Source organism: Planococcus citri, chromosome 3, assembly GCF_950023065.1.
Source record: "Planococcus citri chromosome 3, ihPlaCitr1.1, whole genome shotgun sequence".
NCBI classification, from domain to species: Eukaryota; Metazoa; Arthropoda; class Insecta; order Hemiptera; family Pseudococcidae; genus Planococcus; species Planococcus citri.
In genome coordinates, this window is record NC_088679.1 from 9,291,192 (window position 1) to 9,318,581 (window position 27,390).

The 27,390-nt window shown below is 33.8% G+C and overlaps 1 protein-coding gene across 3 annotated transcripts in view; it reads right to left on the reverse strand.

Moving 5' to 3' along the window:
* LOC135840156 (neuroligin-4, X-linked-like) overlaps nt 1-27,390 on the reverse strand; it is a 36,246-nt gene that overhangs the window by 8,580 nt on the left and 276 nt on the right. Inside the window, exons 2-6 of one of the 3 annotated variants that reach the window (XM_065356532.1) lie at nt 21,296-21,646; nt 20,874-21,047; nt 20,736-20,797; nt 2,792-2,944; nt 1,367-1,558 (exon numbers count right to left, since the gene is read on the reverse strand). In XM_065356532.1, coding sequence (XP_065212604.1) covers nt 1,367-1,558; nt 2,792-2,944; nt 20,736-20,797; nt 20,874-20,947 — 481 coding nt within the window. In that variant the 5' untranslated portion in view covers nt 20,948-21,047; nt 21,296-21,646. Of the gene's footprint in view, nt 1-1,366; nt 1,559-2,016; nt 2,193-2,791; nt 2,945-13,786; nt 14,623-20,735; nt 20,798-20,873; nt 21,048-21,295; nt 21,647-27,390 lie in introns of those variants that run through there. The other 2 variants (XM_065356531.1, XM_065356533.1) reach the window with 2 other exon arrangements.

Sequence of the window (27,390 nt, forward strand, 5' to 3'; positions counted from 1 at the left end):
TTCTGAGGATTTTAGCGCGAAGATCGGTATTATAAAGAGACTTGAGATGGTCAAGTCTCCACCCCTATTCGTGGGGTACCAATAGCGTAATTGCTAAGTACACATAAATTGAAGAATTTATGTGATTTTGTTAATTTATGCCCAAAATTCCTATCTTGAGCTATAAATGTCACCAAGAGGCAAGAATAGGAACTTGACAGAGGGTCGCCGCGCTAGTGTTGCCTTGTTTCTGATTGGCTGATGAAAGGTCCCCGAATAAACATTGGAATGTATTGTTGTGAAAATTGAAGGAAAATTGTAGAAAATTACTGATAACAACAGGACCTTTCGTTAGTTCCGGTGTTTTTTACTACAATTTCCTAGAATGCGACAGTTGCCTTGTAAAATCCCTATCCCCATCTCGAGCTATAAATGTCAAAGGCTCGCGAACCCTTTCTCTTAAAGAAGGGTGCCGCCCTGTATGCGCGAGTACATAGTGTACTTAGCCTACTTCTTTTAAGAATACACGTTACCTACATTTACTATAAGGGATATGTTACATAAGCACTACCTTCGGCAGTGGGGCCAATCTGCCCTCTGTCAGAATTATTATTTTTTTTTCAAGTTTTTCAAACAGTACCCATTTCCTCAATTCAAAATCACAAATTGACATTAACATTTATGCAATAATTTCATTTTTTCAGGAAACCTACAGTTGTTGATTAGTTGGTCGTTTTTGAATTTTGAAAATAGCCAGGGGTTTCCAACCTTGTCGGCCAAATGAGTTCAAATGAATGAGCAGATATGGCAAAACATTTGACGAATACGTCAATGTATTTTTTGAGTTTTTTTTACCTTTTTTTAGTTGGAATTTGCAAAAAACAGCACATATTGACATTTTTAAGCTCTTTGGAGATTGAACGGAAAGTTTCATCAAAAAAAAAAAAAAACTAACAATATCTAAGTTGTAGAGAACTGAATTTTTGAATTTTCAATCATGACAGTTTCATTGGCTTTTATACAACAATAATTATAGGGGGAAAATAATGTCTTTTCCCGCTAAGATATTTTTTTTAAAAATGTAGGTTGCAAAAAAAATCGAATTTTTCAATTAATTAGACATAATTATCTTTAGTCTGCTCTAAACAGTCGCCCAATCAATTAATTTTACTCGATGCAGTTCAAGTTTGTTACATTGCCAAATTGAAAACGATTGACTAAGATCAATACCCTCTACAGATACACCGGGTGTATTAAAAATCTATGCAGCCTCAAAATTATATAGGTAGGTACCTTATCAAACACCTACCTAATCATGAAATCAGAATTTCAATACGCTCATTTTTTCATATACACATATATGTAATTAAATATACTAACTCATTACCCTCTGCTACTGGCGAGAGCATAAGAAAATTCACGCAAGCGGCACCGGTTCCAAAGCCCATCACGGTCACATTAGAAGGATCACCTTTGAACTCGGCGATGTTACCTTTGATCCACTGCAACGCAGCTATTTGGTCCGAGAGTCCGAAATTCGTACGACCAGGTGTCGTCTTGATTCCTTCTTTCAAGAACCCTGCGACATATTTTTAGGCATTAGTGAGAGAAAAATCTCAAAAAGATTCTTTCAAGAAGTAATTTATCATTGGAAACGAATAGTATATATGGGCATGCGTTCGGTTCGGTTTCGGTCGCGACAAAGACATTTTGGATATGGACCAAAATATTATTGTTAAAGACATTTGTAAAATATTATTTGGAATCGCGAACGCGACATGTGACCGGGGTGTCACTGTCGTTGTCGTCTGCTAGCTCGAACTCGAACGACGATGAGGGAAAAATTCGAGCTAAGAGCTACAAACAATAGTCGAATTGATATCGGTCACTTGAATTATAACAAATGCACATCGGAGCATGAGCCAGACGATGAGTAAATTCATCACAACAAAGAGTATACGTTTCCACGCCATTAAAATTCTTACGAGTATTATAGTTCAACTATAGGTGATGTGAAATTTCAAATTTTCCACGCACATATGTCACGATGCGACGTATACGTTTGACGTTCTCTCATCCTGAGGTATTTATACACATTTGCAAGTCGAAAAAACCAAAACTAACTAACGTCACGCCAAAGATAATTTTTCAAACGTCTTCAGCTTATAGGTGTACTTTCACAATGAAACAGTCGCACTTCTGCGACCACTTATATGGACTTAATTTTGTAACCTTGCCGACAATAAATCAAAAATAAATCGAAAAATTCGCCAGAAAAATTATTCAATGTAAACAAATCGGAGAAAAATTTCAAATTTACGTCTAAAAAGCTTAAACAAACATCGAAATGACAAAGCTCCTCGGTCTCTTGCCGTTCTATAGTATGGGTTTTCTGCCTTAAAAAACTAAACAGTGGCCGGATGCCAATTCAGATCTATAAACAAGAGCTAAACAGCCGTTTATGAGAAGAGCCAAGTTTTTCATTAGCTATCGGATACACCAACGTAAATGGGTTCAAGAAATTATAAATATTTTTGAAGGTAATCTCCGCAACGTGCAAGCGGACATTTTTTAGGCTACTTTTGTCATCAGGTAATTAAATCTTCCGTCGTCGTTTTCAGTTTCCAGCAGTTTGCATTTTTTTTTATACTCGTATATAAGCTAATAAACCGATTTTTTAATTTTTTTATCACCTGACAAAATCTGTTCGAATGGTTGTAATTTTTTATTTCGATGGGTCGAATACACGATGCTTTTTTAAAGGCTTACTAAATCGAGCACAGTTGAAAAGAGATTTTTTTTCAATGCTTACCGAAAATTCCCAGTCTGAAATTAATCGTTATGAAGATCACTTTTCCAAAACTGGCTATGACTGAACCGTCGTATAAATTACCGGAGTTCCATTCGAACGATTCTCCGTGAATGAATAATATCACCGGGTAATTTTGACTGGACGATTCTTCTCCTAAAAAAATGAAAAATTTAAATTAAAAAAAAAAATAATAATTAACATGACTGTAATCATACATAATACCTACATAAGTAATTTAATAAACATGTTCGTACTCGAAGAGACGAGTGAAAAGGGAGTAAAGACCAAAGAGGGATTTATGAGCCTCTGTATCTATAAAGAACACAAAATTCTAATAATAATAATGTTTTTTTTTTTTTGGTGCAAAAATAAATTTCAAAAATGTAAGTGAATTGATGACCATGACCTATCAATCAATTTTGATATTATTCTTCGATTTTTTAAAACCCTTTTCAACTGAGAAGATTTTTTTTTTTTTTTTTTGGGTGTTTATAATTACAAGATTATTACACCCGTAAGGGGGGGGGGTTAAATTTGGTTTGTGAGGTTGATGTTTTTTATTAGGGAGATGAATTTTTGTATTTCTGAGGGTTCGTCAGGGATAGTAGGTGGGTTTTCTTTTATCTGTAGTGTAAGTCTGTTTTGTTTTAGTTGGGGACAGTTGAAAAGTATGTGTTGGATGGATGTGGGTTCGTTTCTGCAAAATTGGCATGAGGGTTTTGGTTCTTTTTGGTATAAGTGGTTATGAGTAATTTCTGGTAATCAGGATTTCTTCTTTTCTGTTCAGGTGGCCTAGATTTTTCCAGGGGAGGGTAGTTTTTTTATGTTGGAAGAGTTTGTTTGAAGTTTGTTGTGACCAAAAGTTCTGCCAGTTAGTAAATGTGTTGTGAGTGATTAGAGATTTAATGTCATCAGGAGTGAGAGTGGTAAGAGGGGAGGGGGTAGCGGCTGTTTTTGCTAATCTATCAACAGTTTCGTTTCCAGTGATACCTATGTGGCTGGGAACATACATGAAGCTAATTGAGTAATCATAATATTGGAGGTTAAAAAGGGACTTATGTATGTCTTGGACTATGGGATGGTCAGAAAAAATGTTTTGAATGGATAGCAGTGAACTTAGTGAGTCGCTTTGGATTAAGAATTTTTTGTTTTCTGATTGATTGGAAATTATATCTATTAGGCAATGTTTTATGGCAGTGAGTTCAGCAGTAAAAATTGAGGCACAGTTGTGAATTTTGAAACTGAGAACTTTGTCATTAATTGAGTAAGCATAACCAGTATGAATATTAGAAATTTTTAAACCATCTGTGAAGCATAAGTTATACTCAGTATAGTTTGATAACAGTTCTAAGTATTTTTTCAACTTGAAAAAAAATCAATTTAGAAAAAAAAATGTACATGAAAGATTTTAATTTAGATCACTTAAAAATGACTTATTATAAACTTTCAACAATAGATGAGTTTTTCACTCCCCAAATCAACCTTCCTAACCCCCCTTCCCCCACAAAAACCGTTCAATAATTTTTCGCTTTTTTTTTCTTCAAATTTTTGGTCAAAGTAACACATTATTAATAATGCAAAACGCTGAGTTTTCTCAAAAAATATTCGCACATTCTCTCTTTTTTTAGCTCCAAGTTACATAATCTGTTGGACAATTCTGCGGTAATTTTATGTTCAAAATCAAAATTAATTTAAAAGAAGAGTAAGTAGGTATATAGATGAGGAATTTCTTGCCCGAGGAGAAAAATCACGTCTGATCAGACCAGGAAATTGATCGTATTGTGATTATATGTATTTGAAAAGATCTGGTCGGATCTGTCAGATCTGTCTAAACCTATTGAACAACCCTGATTAGATGAGATTAGATTCGGGCATTCTCTGAACCCTAAACCCAATTTAATCTGGTTAGCCCTGATCACATCCAATCCTTTTTCCATGGATTTTTATTTAAACATTCAGATGGTAAAATCGACTCAACGAGCTGCCAATCAGTCTGATTTGATACTTACAAAACTAAACATGATAAAAGAGAACACTACGAGAATAGGCGAAAATGAGTAGGTAACGAAACACCGGATTTATTCTCCACTAAAATCAAATTTCTTCAAGTTGAAAAATTCCTTGTTTCGTTTTTAAAATTTCACATCATCGTATGACCCCTTTTTGTATTATTTAGTATATTACTTTTTCTACTCCAGAACTTTTAAAACTGCAAAAATAGGCGAATATAGCAACATCAAACCCTCATCTATGCAATTTTAAAAGGAATATTTTTTTATTCCTCAAAAACATTGAAAATACAAAAAAAAATACACCAAAGTAGGCGGTTCGACAAAATTCAATATTACTTCAAAACAATGAAAAACTACTCGACAAACAAGGCACTGGAAAGAGGAGGGGTCAAACTCAAATCCAAGAAATCACTGAATTTCCAAACTCAGCATCCTTAATTACTAGAAATTTACATGCATCAGCAAGTTTTCATAATTTTTCAATATTTAAAAAAAAATAAGATGACCAAAGGGGCAATATTCGTTGGGGAAGACTAAAATTTTCAGGGATTTTTTTCATGTAAGTTGAATCAGAAAATTTATGAGTAAGCAGTAACAATGAAAAACCATTTAAAAATCCCCCCTCCCCCTAAGAAAAACCTAAAAATCCAGGACCTTTCCAAAATTTAAAAAAATCAAAAAAATACGACAAACAATTTGGATTTAAAATCCTCAATTTCTGCACCACAATTTTTTCAGCAGATGGCCCCTTTTCTCGAGAGCAATTTGTCCTATTAGTTCCTCAAAAATAATGATAGTTCCCCAGCATAGATCCTGAAAAAGTTAAAAAAGAAATCGAAAAAATAAAATAATAGCTTTTTTTGAATGTTTTGTTTCTATCAAAAAAAAACTTTTTTTTTTCAAAAAAAGCTCTCCTGGTCTCATATACACAGTAAGAACTTCTGAAACGGAGCCCCAGAGAGTTGAAAAAAAATGACAAGGATATGAAAATTTAAATTAAAGAGATGTTTCAAAAATAAGGGGTTTTGAAGAAATTTTCTTTCTTGAAAATGAGATTAGGTATTTAGAATAATTCTGACACAAAAATGAAACATACTAAAATAATTCTGTATTTTTAACATTTTTTGGAACTTATGAAAGGAGTTGGGAAGGGGGGGGGGGTAACACGAATTGGTGAATCGAAGATTTGTTTAAAAATGAGGTTGTTTGTACGTATAAGAAACCTTGATGCAAAAATTAAAAAATTTGAAAAAAAAGTTCTCCGACGATTTTGTTTCAATTTTTTTGAATTTTTCAATACTGAGAGTTTTATAAAGGGTAGTCAACATTGCTTGGTGGGCCAGGAGAGATATTTTAGAAAGAAAACAGTTCAGATCAAACATTGAAAATTTCATAATTATTTTTTTTAACGTTTTGAAATTTTTGGGACCACTTTTTTCGAACCTACGAAAATTTTAAAAATTTGGGAATTATTTTTTGATGAATTTTAAAACTTGAGGGAATGGGAGCATAAAAAAATGAAGATTTAAAACAAAGAGCACTCTCAACAGTAACAGACATTGAGGATTTTATTCAAAAAAAAAAAAGTGAAAAAAATCAAACTCGTGTCATCTTGAGGACCAAAAACAAAACATCACTATTTCAAAAAAAAAAAAGTTTTCAAAGGGAGAGATGGAGAAAGCAGGAAAAAGGAAGGAGGTTCAGAGAAGAATGAATTGAAAAAATTAGCCGATATTCGGACTCAGTGATTTTACATTATTAAAGTCACAATCAGTATATGTCACTTCAATTTTTTTTTTTCGTTTTTGACCCAAAATCAGGCTTAGACTTGAAGATGTTGAAATCCTGTTTCGAAAATTATTTTGCAACAAAAAGAAAAACAAAAAGAGGTCTTCGCTGTTGTTTTTTCAATTTTTCAAACAAAGCTTTCAATTTTTCTCCTAATCATGAATATTTGAGCTTTCATCCTCAAAGTTTAATTTTACACTGATCTTTTAAAATTTCAATTATTGACTTTGAATCTCCCCTCTACTGTTTTCTTAAAAGCTCAGAAGACTGATTTAATTACTTTTCTGGGTCAAATTGATATGGAATGAGTCTGACTCTGAACCTATCTTTGAGCTAGAATTTGCAAAAGAAGCTACAATATAGGTAGAAGATGAAGGTGCATTGTTAAAAGTGGCCAAACACTAAAAATCATTGATAAAAAAATCGAAGTTACGCAGCCCAATCATAAAATTTAGCGTTCTATTGCAGTGAGGTTGGTAGGGGGGCAAGATGGTTACATTTTTTCAATTTTGGTAACACACTGAGTCGGTTTGGGACGAACTGATCGAGAATCAAAGAACTCTAAATCATTTCGGCGAAAATTCGTTTCGTTTTCAATTATTACTTTTCAATATTCACCACCCCCCCTCCTCAACAGACTTAGAAAAGTGGCCTTTTTTAAGAACAAATTTTAATTTGTTTTCAATGTTTTCAAAAAATTATCCTTAGACTCTCTTTTTCAAAAAAAAAAAAAATACTCGTTCGTGAGTTTGAGAAATTGAAAGGTTGATGCTTTCATTCAGAGTCCAAATTTTTGTATTTCATTTTTGAGTTCATCTTCATCCATTCATGTTTGCATGTGACGAGATTTTGTGGAGGTGGGGGGGGGGTGAGGGAAATGATTCCATTTATTTCGAATTTCCTTCACCCATATTTTTTCTGTGCCTTGAGCCATGCCCACTGTTTGTCTAAATGGATCCAGCAGCTGGTTGTCCAAAATGAGCAATCAGAGAACCCTCCCCCTCCCCAAAAAAAATCCAATCGTAATATTTTGAATGGGTTTGAAGATATCTGGCAAATCCTCTGCAATTTATGGTGTTTTTAATATTTAGCCTTCTCACAGTCAATATCAAGTGCAGCAAACCATATAACCGATAACTCAATATAATAAACTAGATTTTCAGTTCATATAGCCGAATCCTCTGCCTCCTCCTCGTCCTCCTCCTCGTCGAGAGAATTCCTCGAATGCTAAAACGGTAGCTATTTTATAACTACTCGTATAGTACTAAATAACTGCTTGTTTAAAACGATTGATGATAAACACATGCATTCGACTCGACACCATCCACAGCCGCTCTATACAGTTTGGAGAAACTGGAAAAATACGAAGTTGACGTAAGTAGTATTTTTATACATATTTAAAGGGCAAAAATGTGTACTTGTAACGAGCCGGTCATAAATCTCAGCTTCGTTAAAATGTTTTCATTCGAAGGCATAAATATACGAATTACTATCTCCCCAAACTTCAAGATTTCAGAAGTAAAAATGTGTAAAAATAAGCTCGAATTTTTTTCAAGTTTGTTGCGTGGAAAACCCACACTACTCACATCCGGTTAAAAATTTGAAAAAATTAATCATTCGAGAGCGACGTTGTTACAGTTTATTAATGAAAAAATAATGAAAATGAAATTTTAAAAAAAACACACTAAATAGGTTAAATTTCTCTAAATACGATTTGCCAGTTTATAAATAATGCTTCGCGAGTTAAATGTTTATTTTAATTTTTCACAGGGTTCGTTACATTGTAGTAGAAATACGAAGCATCCGGTGCCAAATTTCGATAAACATGGCTGAACACATTCTAATTAACGAACGATTCTGCGAACGTGAACGTAAGAAGCATACGACGAGGACGAATCAAACTCGTCGCAATAAAAATACCTACCTACACGTGAGATGAGGCTCACTTATGTGTAGGTAAATTGGGTAAATGAGGTTTTAAACTTTATACAAAAAGGATTTGGAAAGTTTACGAGGCCGGATCCGGAGTCTAGAGATGTCATCAAACAACAAGCCCGGCCCGGCCGTTCCTGACTTCAAAAATCTTCGCAATCGTTCTCATCGCGTCGTTCAAAGAAGAAGGAAAAAAATTGCGACACATCTGTAGGACATTTTATGATGGCGTCCAAAAGAATGTACGCATTTATCATCGCTACTATTTGGCGACCGCAGGTTAGTGCTCTTCGACATAAAAATAAAAATAAGAAAACGCACATGGGCGTTGGTATAAGCTATAAGCTCGACGACGATGGTGCCACGCGATACACGTGTTTCCTGCGTTTAATATCCCTTAACGAAATTTTTTAACAATTAGTAAACGCGAAGGGCACACTTCTGCGAATTATGATTATCTATCGCGTAAGTATATTATGTGTAATGAATGAAATCATAAAAGTTGAGCAAATTTATGAAACAAAATTTTCAAGTTGGTGGGAACGTGGTGGCGGGAGAAGTTTCGGGACGAGATCAATACGCGGCGGTAATTTATTTATAAAAAAATTTCGAGCTGACATCATTCTCGAGTGTTTTTCTTTCCATAGTTGCTTGGCCAAATTCAATTTATTTAGGCTGAGAGAAATATTTTCGAAAGTGCGAGTGGTTCGTTTTACTTTGCTGTTTTTGTAAACGTCTAATTTTGATGTGGGAATTTTTGATATTTTTCGCAAGGTCGAAAAACATTAGTATATCTTTGTATCATTTTCCGAGCGGTTTGATGAGGGAAAATGAGCACATTGGTTACATATTATTTAGAGGTTGTTTTGAACTTATCAAAATCACCTGACTTGAAATCATGATGAATAACAACCCCCCCTCTCCAAAGCTAGATTCTCGTTCATAAAAAAAATTAATTCCATCAATTTTAAGAGCAATTTTTCAATTTTTTCATAAACTTTTTTTCCCAAACGAAATGAACTACTGAGAATGATTACTTCATTTCACCCCTCTCTTCTTCACCCTCTACTCCAAAAATGACCAGGTTTGAACTATTTTGGAGCCTCCAGCGTAATTTGAAATTTGTGGAGAAAATTGAAATCAAGTTGGAGGCTTCAGATTAGCCAAAAAGTTGTGTTTTTTCGAAGGAAGGAGGCCGACATGGAGTAATTATTCATAATGGTTCGTTTTTCATGAAAACGAAATATTTTTTGAAAATTTTGAAAAACTGCAATCTACTTGAAAATATCTTTGGATTTTTCAAGAATTCGCAAAAAACTCAAAAATGAACGTTGGCTCTTTCGAAGGTTGGATAGGGGGTTTCAGGACGTGCTCTTTCAATTAAGCTTAGTTTAGATTACTTAAATCAAAGATGGCCAGTTCAAAAATTCCCTTATAAGTGAAAAAAAAATTTAACAAAAAAAAAATAGTTCAGGAAGAAAAAGGCAAAATTTTGAATATTGTAATTGAAAAGCTCAAAAATACTATCTACTCGTATTTTTATTTAAGGTAATTTTAACCCCATTTTAAAAAATTCGAATCCCTTTAATGGACCTCCGATTTTTTGACTGATATTAGTTTCAATCAAATTGCCTAAATTCATTTTTTTTCAGCTCGAAGTTGATTTTTTCCAGTTCCAACTAAAATGGGAGAAAAAATATGGAGTTTGAAAATTTGATCGAAGTGAATAACATAACGCGCTAAAAGTAGTTTTGAATTTTGAATTTAATTATTTTAGAGATGTTTGAAAACTCAAATCGAAACTTATTAGAGGGGAGGGGGTGGCCGAGGAACTGGACATATGTATTATTATACTACACATAAACTGACAAAAAAAACGTACTTTTTTTAAAAATGACTTCCTTTGAGGACCCCTGGATCCACACTTCCTTGAACAGCTAGAGGGGCTTAGAATTTTTCCAGATAGTCTTTCTTTCAAAGTCAATTTCCTAGCCATTTTTTTTTCCAAATCTAGTACATGTTTTTTTCCATCTTCAGAGGCTCCCTTCTTCCATGACCTCTTTTGGGACCAAAATTATTCCCAGAGGTTCACTTCAAAACTACAAATTCAGTTTCACATCCAAAAAAGTCAACGCGCAAGTAAAATATTCAAAAATGAAGGAAATAATGATGATTGTCAGTTTGGGGGGGGGTCCTCTACTTCCAAACCTCCCAAGACCCTTCAGTTCTTCACTTGAAATTTTCTAATTAACAAAATTCATTAATCAGACAAATTCTATGAAGGAAATAAGGATGATTGATTGTCAGTTTTTTTGGGGGGAGGGGGATTCTCTTCTTCCAATCCTCCCAAGACCCTTCAGTTCTTCACTTGAAATTTTCTGATTAACAAAATTCTTTAATCAGACAAATTCTATGAAGGAAATAAGGATGATTGTCAGTTTTTTTTTTTGGGGGGGGGATCCTTTTCTTCCAATCCTAGTCTGTCTTAAGACCCTTCAGTTCTTCACTCGAAATTTTCTGATTAACAAAATTCTTTAATTAGACAAATTCTATGAAGGAAATGAGGATGATAGCCAGTTTTTTTTTGGGGGGGGGGGCCTGATAGGTAAGCGTTTTTTTTATCTCTCATAATTACTTTCTATAAAGTCCAAAATCAACCCCTAAAAATGATAATACATTGATTTTTTTTAATCATGTGCAAATGCAAAATTGGCTGAACGCTAAAATATCAATTTTAAACATATTGGGAGCATTTAATTCCTCTTTCTCTTTCCTTCCTCGTTCCGGTTAGTGTTAAAACTTCCATTCCGTGAATATAATAGGAATAATCAGAGTTTTTTTTTGTGACGTAAAATTGCCATAAAAACTGAAAAAATGGAAGAATGGCGGGGTGAAATTTGACAAAAAAAAAGCTTTCAAGAAATTTTGTAAAACAGAGAACTTTTGTGTGAGGCAAAGTTTGAAACAAAAAGAGGAGTTTTTAGGCAGACAATGCAAAAATTAACGCATTTTGGACGTGTTGGCAATAAAAGCATCTTCAGCAATTTTGCCAAAATTACGACCATCTAACTATGCACTTCATCAGATAACCACTTCTTGAGAATTTTGACGAAAAAACATAACAACTTTTCGTCAATTCGCCAAAAATTGACACTCTCAGAAAATTTTGAAAAAAACGAGAATTTTTTGGGAAATTTTTGGCAAGAACAAGAATGTTTAGCAATTTTTGCAAAAATTCGCCCTTTTTGACAACTTTACCAAAAATTGACACTTTTTGAAAATTTTGAAAAATACGGGAATTGCTTAGAAAATTTTGGCAAGAACAGGACTGTTTGGAAATTTTTGCAAAAATTTGCCCTTTTTAACAACTTTGCCAAAAATTGACACTCTCTGAAAATTTGAAAAAAATGATAATTTTTTGGGTAATTTTGACGAGAACAGGACTATTAGGCAATTTTTGCAAAAATTGACCCTTTTTGACAACTTTAACAAAAATTGACACAAAAGGTACACTTTTTGATAATTGTGCCCAAAATGGGAAACTTTTTGACAACTTTAAAAATTTAAAACTGTTTGACTTGAGCATATTTGACAAAAAAAAGCCCTGATCCTTATAATAAGCAAGTTTAAACAGATAAGGCGAAAATAAATTCTTTTTGGATGTTTGATGGGGAGGGGGGGTGGGGGTATAAAAATAATTATGGACTCGCCATTTTTGAGAATTAGCATTACATACCCCCAAAAAAAAGTGACAAAAAAAGGCCCAGGAATAACTATTTGCATTTGAAGTCCAAAAACTTTGGTAAGAAAAGGCGGTAGAAAAAAGAAATAGGCAAGCAAATGCTTTTTAAAAAAGTTCTTTTTAGAAAATCTTGAAAACAAAAATCAGGTTTCGGGAGGGGGGGGGGGTCATAACTGCAGTCTTAGCAGGCCAAATCAACGTCCAGGGCTTCTAGAGAGATTAAAAATCACGACGAAGGCTCTAGAATGGCTCGATCTAGTGAAATTCGGATTTTAAAGGGTTGGTTTTAAACGAGACATAGCCATTTGTGCAGGTTAAAAAAATGTCTCAACTAACCATATGAACTTTTTTCCCTCTTAAATATTCTGATCAATTGAGAAACGCACTCGAGAGGTTATTTTGGAAATCGAGCCAAATGTAGATGTATTCCTAAAATAGGTTGAGGATGGCAACAACTCGTTTTTGGTAGGTCAGATTAATTTCCAAGTCTTTTGGGGAAATTTTAAAATTCTGAAGAAATTGAAAATCTCACTGGAGGCTGCAAAATTGATCGAAATTATAAAATTCTGAGTTTTAGAGGGCTGATTTTAGACGAGACACAGCCATTCGTTCAAATTTCAAATATTTCCACAAGAACACAAAATTTTCGATTTTTAAAAACTTTTTTCTTCATTGGTCAAAAAAACACACTTGAAGAGTCTGCTTGGAAATCGAGTAAAATCTGAATAGGTCGTGAATGCCATAACTCGATTTTCAATTGCCCAAATTTCTTTCCACGCCTTCTGGAGAATTTGGAAATCGAGATGGAAGATCCAGAATTTTAGGATATGGAAATTCGGTAAGTTGGATTAGAAAAAAAAAAAAAATTACTATAGTTTTTTGTGAACATAACTTCAAGTACATAAAATTCACAATTTTGATCGAATGGCCAAAAAAAAATGCTCAAATTTACTTCAAAAGTGTAAATATTTTACACATTCGATAAAATATCCCTTCCCCTTCCCCCTCATCCATCCAAATCTTATTGTTATACCTAATTTAAGATAGGATAATCGATCGTATAAAAACGTTAAGTATCAACAGGGAAACATTCACCAGGAAAAATGCTTGCCAAAGAATTCGCTTTGAAGTTGAAATAATGAACTGTAATAATTGTTGAATTTAATAAAATTATAAACTTCGTTCATGATCGTGGTAAATATCCTGGCGCCGGATAGAAATATGCGCAGTTGAGAGATCTGACGTAGGTATGAGTAGTAAGTAAACAATATTATGAAACATCAATCACACTTGAAAAATATTCTCGAACGTGACATTTAAAGGAAAAAAATGAACAACAATGTTGATTTTGATCTCCAGTAGGTATAGAAATGAATTGACTAAAATTCCTGCCAAGCTCCATAACCCCCCCCCCCTCCCACCTTTTTCACTCCCTCATCTCTCATCTAATAGGTACTACATATTAATCACACGTATAGAAAAATTGAGAGAAAGACAACGAAAAAAAAAGGTGAAACTTACTACTCTGAGGTCTGGGCTTATAAATATTCATATAAAGGCAGTCTTCACTCTCGTTTTTCAAAAACTGTTTCATCCTTTTGATGGCATTATTCCGCTCCGGCGACATCTTCCTTTGAGCCTGGCTATCCAAATTTGGCACCATTTGAGGGCAAACCGGCTTCATGTTGAACGCATCCAACGTACCGGACCACTGGAGCGGAGCGGTCGGTGGCATGAATCTCAAATTGGCCACCGGTGGGGCCGCATATGGAATACCAAGGAACACCTCGACTTCGCCCAGAAACGAGTTACGTTTCGGTTTAATGATGCGGCCTCGTATATCACCCTGCTTCAAAGTGATGATCTCCGTGTACCAGTCTTCCTTCTCGGCCGATGACACCACGTACAACGATACTATTCGAAAGATCACCGCGGCGTAAAATAAACCCTTCATTTCATATTATCGAAACGTAATATACACGACGACGACGACGACGACGATCGGAAAAACCCACATAATCGGCGATGGTACTCGCGAACGCATGCGATTCCTGCGAGTAGGGTCGCATCACTGGTGAAAAATTTCAAAAATTTCACAACCCGAAACGACTCGTCCACGTTGCGGCTTCGTCTATTTCACGTTCGAATCTACGAAATTCCAACACACAGCGAATCTGGCGAACAGGGAGCGACAAAAACGTGATAAAAATAGAGCCGAAGGTAGCACCGAATCACCGAATCGTCGTACTCGTATAGTCAGCTAAAGAGAAAGAGAGAGAGAAAAATACGCACTACGATCACGTTAACCAGCATCTCTCCCGTACCAAAGCAACGACCAACATTCGAGAGTATTTCGAAACAACTACAACACGACGAATACGTTCAATTAGCGAAGTACTATTTTTTAAAAGATGGCTATATAGGTAGGTAAGGTACTTCACCCTGCTTCAATTATTTCCAAAAGCGGAAGTCGACGAAAATCGCGATTCCAACTTTTTAAAACGCTGTCACCGTAGTTCGTAGCCGCCGACGATACCGGCGTTTTACCATAATCGAGCTCGAATAACTTTTTAAATAAGTGTACCGCTCATTCCAACAGCACGTGCGATAAACGCCCAACTTACCCGACATTTATACTTTTTTTTTTTTCAATAAGAAAGTTAGGAGTACGTACAACTGTACCGATGATGAAGGGAGGGTAATTAGATCGCTTCTATTATGGAAATTTTTTTCCACCAGATTGAACAGAATTCAACTCGATACCTACTTATCGTTTGTATTTTATAAAAGGATGAAAATTATGACGAGAATTTCGCCGAGAGAATACGAATGGAAAGTACTCGAAAGTAGAATTGATTTATTTACACGAGTAAAATACTAAAAATTCGAAAATATTTGCATGGAAATTATGTACGGAAAATTTGACTCCAAGATATGAAGAAAGGGTATTTTGGGAAGGAAGGAGGGAGGGAGTGTAAGAAAGGTGAAAAAAACTCTTTGGCATCATATTCTGAAATTGAATCGGTGGGTGCAGAAAGGGACCAAGTCACATTTTTGGAATTTTTTTTGCACGGGGCGCAGAAAAAGGGCGGATCCGCATTTATGACTTTTTTGTAAAATTGTTTAAATTCCTTGAAAAATAACTAACATTTTTGAGAAGACCATTTTTTGAAATTTAAGTTAATCTCTGAACTGAAAAATGATGAAAAAATTAACAACTTCGGCAAAAAGTCTGATACCTCAAAGGGTTTTTGGTCAATTTAAACGAGATAGCAGTCTAAATGATGTACTTAGATGTAGAATCAAGCCCCATTCGTGCCCGAGCAATTTCAAAAGAAATTTTGTCGTTTGGGTGAAGAAAGGGTCTAAGTCCCATTTGTTTAGGCAGCAACAGCGCCGGCGCACGTGAATATTTTTTTTTCCTAACAGTGCTAAAAATTGTGTCTTGGGGTCCTCTTTCAATGACCTTAAGCATGTTTACCAAAAATTTTTGATTTTCAAATACTAAATCAGTTTTTTGTTATTCCTGAAAAGTGCGAAAATGGACTTAGCCCCTTTCTGCACCCACCGATTCAATTTATTGATGATTTAAAACGTTTCCCACTAACTATCACTGCTGAGTAAGAATTCTGATTGAATTGATCAATTTTCGGAAATTTGAACAGTGTGTCTGATCTCGCAGAGAATGATTTTCCCATTTTCCAGACCAATTTTACAACTTTCCAGATCTTGCAAACATCAGGATTCAGGAAAAGGGGGAGGGGTGAGGGTTAGAGTGGTTTTTATTTTGAAAATTTGGAATTTAATTTCTTTCCAAGATTTTTTTTACTCAAAAACTGAAGTCATAACTCGACCCCAGTGGCGTAGCCAAGGGGGGGCGAAGGGGGCCATGCCCCCCCTTGCGAGCGAAAATTTGAAAGAAAACATGCAAAAATGGACGTTTTTTTGTTATTTGGACCCATTTTTTCTAAAAATTTTCGCTCTCGCTTCGCTCGAGCAGTAATTTTGCCTTCATTTTCATAAAATCACCACACATCACAACAGGTTTCCAGAAAATTACCCCTCATATCGATTTTTCATGCCTAAAAATCTGGTTTTGCCCCCTCCTTGAGAAAATCCTGGCTACGCTACTGTTCGACCCAATCATATTATTTGGGGCACTAGGGTTTTTAAAGAAACTGAGGGAGAGAGGTGGGGATTAATGCCCTGAAACTTTTGAAACATATCAGTAATTTTCGCCTATTCTGGCATCGTAATGACTTTTCTGATCGGAAACCCGAAAAACGTGTAAAAAACGAACCCAGAAGCATAAATTTGACTTCAAAAAGTCCATTTATAAAGGGATTTATCAGCACTTCGACTAAAATCTAAAACATACGTACATTCTGGAAACAGCAGGAATATTTGGAACCCACGATGAATAAGGAGGGGAAAAGAGAAAAGGTTGAAATGAGGAAAAATTTGAAAAATCAAGATATTCTTCATTCACTTTTCAGGCTCACGAAGATCACGCGATGCCCTAAAAATGATGAACAAAAATTGAAACCCTCTTCACCAGCTTATTTCGAGTCTCTCATGCTCAATCAAAATATTCTTGAGATGGGTTGATTTTTGTTGTTTTCGAACATTTTGGAGCACAAAATCTGTGGAAACAAAATACTTAAAAACTGAAAAAATACCGATTTTCAAAGTTCTGGAGTATTTAACACCCCCCCCCCCCCCCCTCAGGAGCGACTTTACATAGTTGGAGTTTTTCAAAAAATGCTATAAATAGAGCCAATAATACCTTTGAAATCCAGCGACTATACACATAGGTAGGTACCTATCAACAATATCCTTAAGCAATTAATAAAAAAAAAAAAAATACAAACCGCGAACGTGCGAACAAAAAAAGCTGAAATTTGGTTTACATTCCATTTTTGACTACCCAAGTCCCAAGTTCAGGCCTCATAATTCGTTTTTTCCTCCGAAAAAAGGTAATTCAAGTAACTAAAAAGTAGCCAAAAAAGTGACAAAATATGAGCAAAACATTTTATTGCAGAGAAAAATCGATAAAAAAAACCAGAACTTTTTCTTCTCAATTAAAATATAAAAAAGGAACTCGATAGAAACGTGCATAATTCACTGAAAGAAATGATTTTCAAAACGCTGTATTCAGTCCCGAAATTGATGCAATGGTTACTGCACAGTACAGTAATTTTCAAATTACCTCATTTTGATGTAATGATTACATAGTTCAAATCAGAGAATGCATCAAATGATGGAATGAGTACATCGCCAGGATGGATTTATTGCATCACCTTCCAAAATTCATTTCTATGTTCTCATTACATTTCTTTGGGGACTCAGTCCTGCAGACATGGTATTCAGAACATCATTTGGTGGGTAATAGTTACATCGTATAGTAAGCAATGATTACATTCCTTAAACATGGCTGAGAACCATGTAGTGATTTACTGAATACAGTAAACGATGTACTGAGTACATCGTCAGTGGTAAACATTTCCAAACAGTGAAAAACTTATAAATACTTCCAGGGCCTGAATTAAACATTCTACTCGCGGCCATGTCGTTAAGTGCAGGCAGTTAGAACGAGAGGTCGCAGGTTCGAATCCCGGTTAGGTAGGAAAATTTTCGTAGGGATATTAGGTCTTGAAAAATTCGGTGCAGTGAAAAACATTAGAATGTGCAGAGAAACTTGAAATTGATAAAAAAGAAAAAAAAAATACCTAACCCCACTTTTTAAAATTTAAATACTGCTGGATAAAAACGATGGAATGGTTACTGCACTCCTGTGTAATAGTTACTTCTCTAAATTTGTACTGATTAATGCGTTTCATTCCTATACCAAAATTACCGCGTTTTAATGCACTGAGTGCATCGTTTTAATGTAACTATTACTGTTTATTTCTTTCAGTGTTTAAGCAGAAAACGAAACTTTCTGGCAATCAGTGCCAAAAAAATTATCATTTTTCGTAATTTCTGCTAAAAAATTTGTTTAAAAAAATGAGATTTTTGCAATTTGGGGCAATAAAAAAAATTTTGCAACTTCAGAAAAAACAACGGGCTTTTTAGCAATTTCTGGTAAACAAAAAAAAGAAGAAGAAAAAGAAGGACAAACTTTTGGAAAAGAGTAACACCTCGGGATTTTTTTGCAAAAAATGAGACTTCTTGGCAATTTTGACAAAATCCGAAACTTGTTGCTATTTTTTGCAGAAAAGAAAACACCGAAAATAATTTTAGCAAAAGGCAGAGCTTCTTAGTAATTTTTGCTAAAAATTTTTTGGGAATTTTCGACAATAAATTTGCAAAAGAGTACAAACGAAATTTCAGTCCTTTACGTTAAATCGATCAAATTTTGATTCATTTCATGGAAAATCAGCCGAAATTTCGATTTACCAGAAATCAAAAAATATTAGTATAGGTTAGAATCCCTCTCCTTGTGAAGAAGAAAAATGAAAGATATCCGTAGTGAGCTGTGAAATCAAAGAATACCTATTTTTCAATAAACAGGAATGTTTGAAAACCCGAATTTTTTTTGAATAATTTATTCAGAAAATTTTTTTCAAAATTCATCGAAAATCAATTAGCCTACCCAATTATTTTAATAAGTATACACCCTAAATACAGAAAAATCTATCAAAAGTTGAATGAAAATTTACTGTTTTTAATTTTTCTGGAAGGTGGAGGCGGAGGAGTCTCCAAACTGGAAGTTGTAAAATCGGTATTAGAAAAAAGTTCCATTTCTGTGATCTTAATAAACTTTCCCACCCATGTTATCAAAATAATATGCATTGAGCATACATTTATAATATTTTTACCCAAAAAATGATAATCATCGAATCGAAAAGTTTTCCAAAATTAAAGAATTAATCAAGTTGAGTCAGGATTTTGATATGAGTACTTTAGCTTTCAAATCACACTCGACTTGAAAAAAAATTTATCATCAACAACTCATAATTTTTGTACCTATTTTTTTTTTAAAAATATTTCAAAATAACTATAAGTAAGTACATGAATTGGGACTTAGCACCTCAAAAATTTACAAAGTTTAGTTATGGAATTAGCATTAATACAATTTTTTGTCAGTTAAAATGTTGTTTTCAACTATTTTTAGAAGTTACGGAGAGAATATAAAAAAAATCGTAGGGTTACATTTAAAGGCTTGCAAAAATTCGTGTATCTCTTGAATGGCGAATGGCGGTAGAAATTAAGCAACAGATTAAAAAAAAAATTAATGGCCCAGTCTTTGGACGTCTCTCAAGTCTCAAGTCATCCAATAATTTGTTTTCAATTTTGGATCATCTTATCAAATTAAAAAACAAAAAAAATCAAGACAACCTATGTAATCAGCAATTAGCACTTTTTTTTACATTATACCATACCTTTTTGTAGGTACAAAATTTTACAACAATATTGACTTAAAAATAGTGAGATTTTTAACTATAGGTTCCCTGAGAATAGGCAAATTGTAAAGTTTCAAAAATAATTACACCGAAAAAACATAAAAAATGAAGAGCATCGGCGATGATGATGATAAAATATTTAAACGAAAATAATGAAATTACCAACATTAAAAGGCATTTCCCCCCTATGAAAAATTTCGTTTTTTTACTCTTCTCGTCTAACAAAGGAACCTTCTGAATTAACGCTTTCCATTTGTGTAGAAAGAAACAACTAAAGATAAATCTAAAGAACATTGTACTTTTCCCATAGTTTTCAATTTTTCAATCAATTTCTAAAAGGTGGGCGAACAAAGGCCCATATGAAAATTTCAAGTATTAAAATTCATTTTTGGATTTTTGGTGAAAAAATATATATATTTATTTTTCTCAACTTTTACGTCACCTTTTTTCAAACAAAATAAACCAGTAGAAATAAATGATTCACTTCAACCCCTTTCCTTCTTTATTATTAAAAAATTACCAGTTTTAGCCCATCCTGCAGTAAAAATCACCAAAACAAATTTCCAATTTGTAGAAAATCAAAAGATGAGGTTTGGCCTAAAAAATTTTGCTACGGGGTTTTTACAACATGATTTTTTTATTCGTATCTTGAGGTATCGTTTAAATCTGAGAAGGTCTTTATAAGAAGGTCCTTCGTAAAATGAATCTTCAAAATACTTACATAAGTATTATTTTCTAATGAAGAGAAAAAGACCAATATCAGTACTCAGTACATTTAAATACACATAGGCATAGAAATCGAAAAATTGGGAGAATTAACGGACTGGAAAACATTTTACAGAATGTTTTGAAGCAGTTGTTTTCGGAAGTTCGGCAAAATTACCAACAAATTACAAATTTTAGCCAAAATTGAAGAATATATGAAACAAAATGAAAATAGAAAAAAATTCTTTTTTCTGAGAGGTAAAAAAATAAAATAAAATAAATTCACAATAATTCAATAATGATGTAGATAGATATTACTAAATTGTTTATATAAGCATACTTTTTAATATTATAGATACCTGCAACTGTAATTTTAAACCGAAGTTTCTGCATATGGTAATCGTTTATTTCTTTTTCTTTCCTAAAAAAGAGAAAATTTACATTAAAAATCCTATTTTTTTTTCAGCGATAATGAAATCTTATAATCATGTATTTACCTGATAGGGTCCTCCCTTGCACCTTGACAGTGGTCTATTTTCTTCATATTTTCTGTAATGTAGGCCGCAGGCATTGCAGACTAAAAGGTCTTTTGAAGCTGAATGTTTGCGCCATAATGGTGTAATCTGCGTTTTACAATTTGAGCATTCTCGTATTTCTCGTGTCGTTGAGATCTAAAAAAAATTCAAACGAATTCGTAGAAATATAATAGGCTGAATCAAAACCCACACACTTCAAAATTTTATTTTTCGTAAAAGTGATTTTTTAAATTATTTGACAAATCTTCTAGCATTGATTGGTTCAATTTATTTCACACTTCCCTCCCTCTTCTACCTCTTTTAAAAAATCACGATTAAATCAACTCATCGAGACATGTTCAAGAATATTACTTCCAAAAATCTATAATACGACGTAGAAGTACCTTCGACGATCTTTGTTTATAGCTTTTTTTGGGACCGGTAAACGAATGATATGTGGTAGAAACTTCACGTTCATCGTGAAAATCGTTAACGTAATTCTTCGAACTTGAGTCATCTGGAAACTGTTTGCCGGCTGCTGCTGTTTGTGCTGATGATGGCGAATTTCTAGAAGACGTATTACTTGAAATACTCGGACTCGGATACTCGGACTCGGATACTCGTACGAGGTAATAGGAATGTGCGTTGTGGTTGTACTCGTCGGTGCATTTGTGGGCGGAACTCTTATGTTCGAGTTTGGTACATAGGTGCCATAATATGAATCAATTGATGATAAATTGCTGGCAATGCTCGGACTGAAACAGAATGTTTTTTGAAATTATGGCGAGTGACCTTCAGTAGCTACACAATAAAAATATATTGAATTGACAATTATTATTTATTTAGCGAGCTATCACCACTCGATATCTATTGAAAATATTTATGAATGTTTGACAGATTGTTTCCAGACATGCGGCCAAGCATTCAACAATCAAATTCGAAGCAAAGCACCATTTTAAAATATTCTTACGCCACGTCGTCGTCGCGTCGCGTCGTATGACGCAACTGGTTGAAAACATCACTGGTCAATTCGCAGAATTTCTTTATCTCTGTATAAAAAAAAGGACATCCTGTCCGGTGAAACAGCAATATTTTGTCAACGTTATTTTTGTGGTGTCTTCAGATGATAAGAATAGTTCAATTCTTGCCTACACATACATAGATTTCAATTTCTTTCGAAGACTGGCGACTGAATCATTGTATTTATTGAAAATTTCACGCTCGTAGGAGGAGAGAAAAAGAAATTATTGAAAAACAACCAGCGCTATCGAACTTATCAAAAAAAAAAAAATCTTCTGGGCTATACTTAGTCGTCAGGTTCTTGGAAAAAATAACTTTATCTGCGCGTTTTTTTTTACGTCTTCAACGTTCAAACATTTATTTCTTTGTCTTTAGGTAGTGTTTATACAGAGAACTGAGAGAAGACCGACACTATAAGAATTCAATCATTAGATAACGATGAGTAATACTTATTTTAAGACCCTGATGATCGATTTTTCAGATGGTCCGACATTTTGAGTAAATCGATAAACCATCAAAAGATAACATAATTTATGTACCTAGATCTACCTAATTAGCTCACGTCAGATGAAGGAAAACGCTAGAAGAAAATCATATTAGAAGCGCTAGATTTAAAACGATTTTTTTTTCGAATTTGACTACCTGAATCATAATTCCAGTAACCTAAAAAATTTCAATTCTTAGAGCACAAATTGAAAACATGAATTTTTATGCATTTCGAAGAAACTAAATTCAAGTTTCTCTAACCCTTTCCGGTCTTTCCTAAAATTAAGTGCGACACTTCTTGAATTGTGACAATTTTCAGTTTGAACGAAACTATGGCTAAATCGAAACATCGCAATCGTAAAAAGACTCCAAAGAACACCATCAGCAACAATTTTAAAAGCTAAAATTCATTTTTAAATTTTTGATGAATTTTAAAAAATTCAAATTTGGTCAATTTTTATGAAAAAAAATCAAAATTAGACCTAAATGATATGAAATGATGAAATGTGGTTTGCACCCTATTTTTGATCTCCCGACTGTCGATTGATGATGGTTTCGAACCGTTCTGGAGTCTCCAGTGGATTTTGGGATTCTCCAGCTTTCGAAAAAACGCTCTATAACACTTAGCACCTAACAACTTGGATTACCATCTTTGTGACATCTTGGATGAATTTAGACTCTCAATTTCAAAATCTTTTCGTGCTGGTTCAAATACAAAATTTTCTCCAGCAAAAATCAAGCACCCATTTTCGAAAAAATTGTAAATTTCCGATTTGAACCAGTACGAAAGTATTTAGAAAATGTGTGCATAAATCGATCAAAAGGATCAGAAAGATTGTAAGTAAATCCAACTTTGAAAATGCTGAATTTAATTTTCGCCATACTTATTCACAAGGATTTTTCGAAAACAGAAGAATTTGAACCTACTGGAGACTCCAGAGCAGTTTGAAACTGTCACCAATCGATTCGAGAGGTCGAAAATAAAATATAAACCCAATTTCAGTCTTTCATATCAAATTAATGACCAAAGCATTAAAAAAAAAAAAAACTGTCATGTATTTCGGAGTCCTCTTTCGATTCCCTTTCTGTCCGATTTAAAGATTTTTCTGCCGGTTGGGAATTCAGATGCTTTCCTTGTTAGTTTATTTTTGAATTTTTGGAGAATTTTTGACAAATTTTTGAAAAGCAGTTTTTGTGACGATTTATCAACTTTTTCATTTTTTTTTTTTTTTGCAACAAAATAAACCAGTAAGGATAATTAATAAATTTCAAGCCTCCTTGCCCCCCCCCACACACCTATCAACTTCGAAAACTACAGCAAATTATAAACCATTCTGAAGCCTCCAACGATTTTTTTTCATTTCTTAAGAAATTCACTGCATAATATAGTACCTTTATAGTCCGGCATATGACAATAGGAGTAATTGCACCCCCCGCCGATCCTCCGGGACAACTTTTTTCTAAAAGGGACATCCTAAGGAACATTTTAAAGCAAACTTGTCAAAAAAAAGTTGGCCTTACTTACAAAATGGCGGCTATTTTGATTGACAGGTCAGTCGAAATCGCAGATTTCGCGTTTTAACATAGGACTTGCACGAACTTTTTCAAACTTTACAAAGGTAGATCGAAAGATCATGCAAAAATTTATCACCTGTCAAAATTTCAAGTGATGAAGTGCGTTTTTCGATTTTTGGTGAATTTTTGAAAATCCAATTTAGGCCAAAAATGGGGGAAAAATTAAAATTTTACCAAATTGACCAAGAAAGCTGAAATTTGGGATATACCTTATTTTCGACATGCCAAATCGATTGGAAACGGTTTCAACCCGTTTTGAGCAGTTCTGGAGCCTCCAGCAGATTTTTGAAACTCGAAATTCCCACAAAATTCCATCAAATTGGAGTTGTAAAGCTAAAATTTATTCTAAAAACTAATTTCGATACGCTACGAAGTACTGCAGGTAAATTTCAAGTCGTATGGATCCTCCAGCGACTTTTTTGAAAGGTTGTATGACGTTTTTTTGTAAAATTGAAATTTCCTAAAAGTAGCTGGAAGCTTCAAAATAATTTGAATCCACCATGTAGTCTGTGAAGTAAATTTCAGCTTGCCAACTCTATTTTGATAAATTAATGTTGGATGTTGGGGAAATTTGAAGTTTCAAAAACCTATTGGAGGCTCCAGTAATTTTCAAAAAAGTTGCTGGAGGCTCCAAAACGACTTGAAATTCACCAGCAGTCAACTTCGTAGCGTATTGAAATTAGTTTGCAGAATGAATTTCGACTCTCCATCTTAGTTTGATGAAATTTTGGGTAAATTTCAAGTTTCAAAAATCTACTGGAGGCTCCAGTAATTTTCAAAAAAAGTCGCTGTAGGCCCTAAAATTACTTGAACCCACCTGAAGTCGTCTTCAGAGGGTGTTAAAATTGGAGTGTAGAGTAAATTTCCCAGCTTTCCATCTCCATTTGATGAAATTTTCTGAAAATTTAAAGTTTCAAAAATCTGCTGGAGGCTTCAGGAATTTTCAAAAAAGTCGCTGGAGGATCCAAAACGACTTGAAATTTACCTGCAGTACTTCGTAGCGTATCGAAATTAGTTTTTAGAATAAATTTTAGCTTTACAACTCCAATTTGATGGAATTTTGTGGGAATTTCGAGTTTCAAAAATCTGCTGGAGGCTCCAGAACTGCTCAAAACGGGTTGAAACCGTTTCCAATCGATTTGGCATGTCGAAAATAAGGTATATCCCAAATTTCAGCTTTCTTGGTCAATTTGGTAAAATTTTAATTTTTCCCCCATTTTTGGCCTAAATTGGATTTTCAAAAATTCACCAAAAATCGAAAAACGCACTTCATCACTTGAAATTTTGACAGGTGATAAATTTTTGCATGATCTTTCGATCTACCTTTGTAAAGTTTGAAAAAGTTCGTGCAAGTCCTATGTTAAAACGCGAAATCTGCGATTTCGACTGACCTGTCAATCAAAATAGCCGCCATTTTGTAAGTAAGGCCAACTTTTTTTTGACAAGTTTGCTTTAAAATGTTCCTTAGGATGTCCCTTTTAGAAAAAAGTTGTCCTGGAGGATCGGCGGGGGGTGCAATTACTCCTATTGTCATATGCCGGACTATTAACTTTGATTAGTGTTTATTAAACACCCTCTGATCGTTCAGAAATGACAATTCAAAAACAATCATTGACTATTTCTGAATTCCAAAGAAAATTTGAAAAATGAATTTTTCAAAAAACGGTACACCACGAGCGCTTTTTTCAGGACGAATCGTCTGATGTGAACCACATAACCACTCAATTTGGAAACGATCCGCTTTTACAAAATTTTGTAACATCCAGAACAATTCAAAATTTCTGAAAAAAAAATTTAAAATTCGCTAGAAGCTCCAGAATGGCCTGAAAATGGTAGTTTTCAAAGCAATCGGAGGGTGATAGTGGGTGAGAGCAGAAAATTAATTCATGAAAAAGTCAGAAAATGGATAAAAATTATTGTTTTTTATCCAAATTTTCAAATTTGCAATAGTTTGCTAAAACTCTAAAAATGAACCATCAAAGTATTCAACAAAATTTCGAAACGGAAAAGCAGGAATTCGTCAGAAATTTTGGCAAGACATTTTTGAAACACTTCGTAATTTTTTCAAGATGAAGAGGAGGCGGGGGGGGGAATGAAGATTATATACGGTAATTTTTCAAAGTCACCGAATATTTAAAAATTTTCGGCAGGGGCGAGGGGTCGTCAAAAATAGGTTCAAGTTTTTATTTTTCAAAAATTGAAACCTTTGAATCAAATTTTTGTCCAACGTGTTTTTGTTTTATTGTTTAACTTTCGCCAATCAAAAAAAAACACATCTCACATCAATTCTTTGAAAATAATTTTAAAAAATTGCACAAACGAGGAATATCCTTAAAATACAAAATTCAAAATCGGATATTAGAAAAAAGCAGGACTTTTCATTTGAAAAACAGTCTGACAAAAGGAGGACTAACAACCTTAGCAGAATTATTAGACACCTCGACTTCAGTGCCTAAAATTTTGGCTGGGGTGGTTTCAATACACCAAATTGGAAAGTGACAGTTCAAAAAGTTTCCTCGTTAGTTCAAAATATTAATTATCTTTGCTAAATGGAAAAGTGTTTTTTTCGAATTTTATGTACTACAGAAATGAATGATTTTCAAGTCATTATTTTGGAAAATTGAAGTTTTATTAAGAATATCTGAGTACGAGTAGGTATGTAGTAATAATTTTTTACTGACGAAGCTATTATGTGTGATATTTATCGCATTAAATTTGAGTTTACAGTAAAAAAAAAATCAAAAGCCACAATAAAGCGAATGAAGACGTTGAAAAAAGATTTTGAAATACCCCAATCACAAAAATGCTCAAGGGCTTTCTTTCTCCCTTTGTCTTCAATTTTCAAATACATACGTATACAATGGATTTGATCAACTTCGATGAAAAATTATTTACTTGTCATTTTTTACCTAATGATGATGAGGTAATCATTCACATGAATTACGAAAATGAGTTTTAGTATTTTAAAAATAATATAACCATGGGTAGGTAGTGCATAATATCGAGAGGGAAAAAACAAAATTTTGGGGAAAATTGGCATTTAAACGTTCATTTATTTTGTAGTGTACTTATTTAAATTTAGAAAATTAGGATTCAGTTTTAAAATTTTCTAGATTAAGCTTTTGTTAATTTTCAAATCTGAGATCTTTAAATTGCGAACAGCTCTGCCATTGTTTTCATATTGGTCAAATTTTTGTAAGTTTTTTTTTTTTGGATAGAGAGATTCTTCAAAACGGTTTGTTGTTTCAGAATAAGAGATCTATAATCAGTATCTTTTATTAACTTTTACAAAAAAAATTCCAAATTCAAGGAAATATAACATGGTACTGCAGATTTAATTCGGAAACAAAATTTAGAATAACCAAACATGTATTAAGCACTTGAAATTACCCAAAACCAAAGTAAACGGTATAAAATC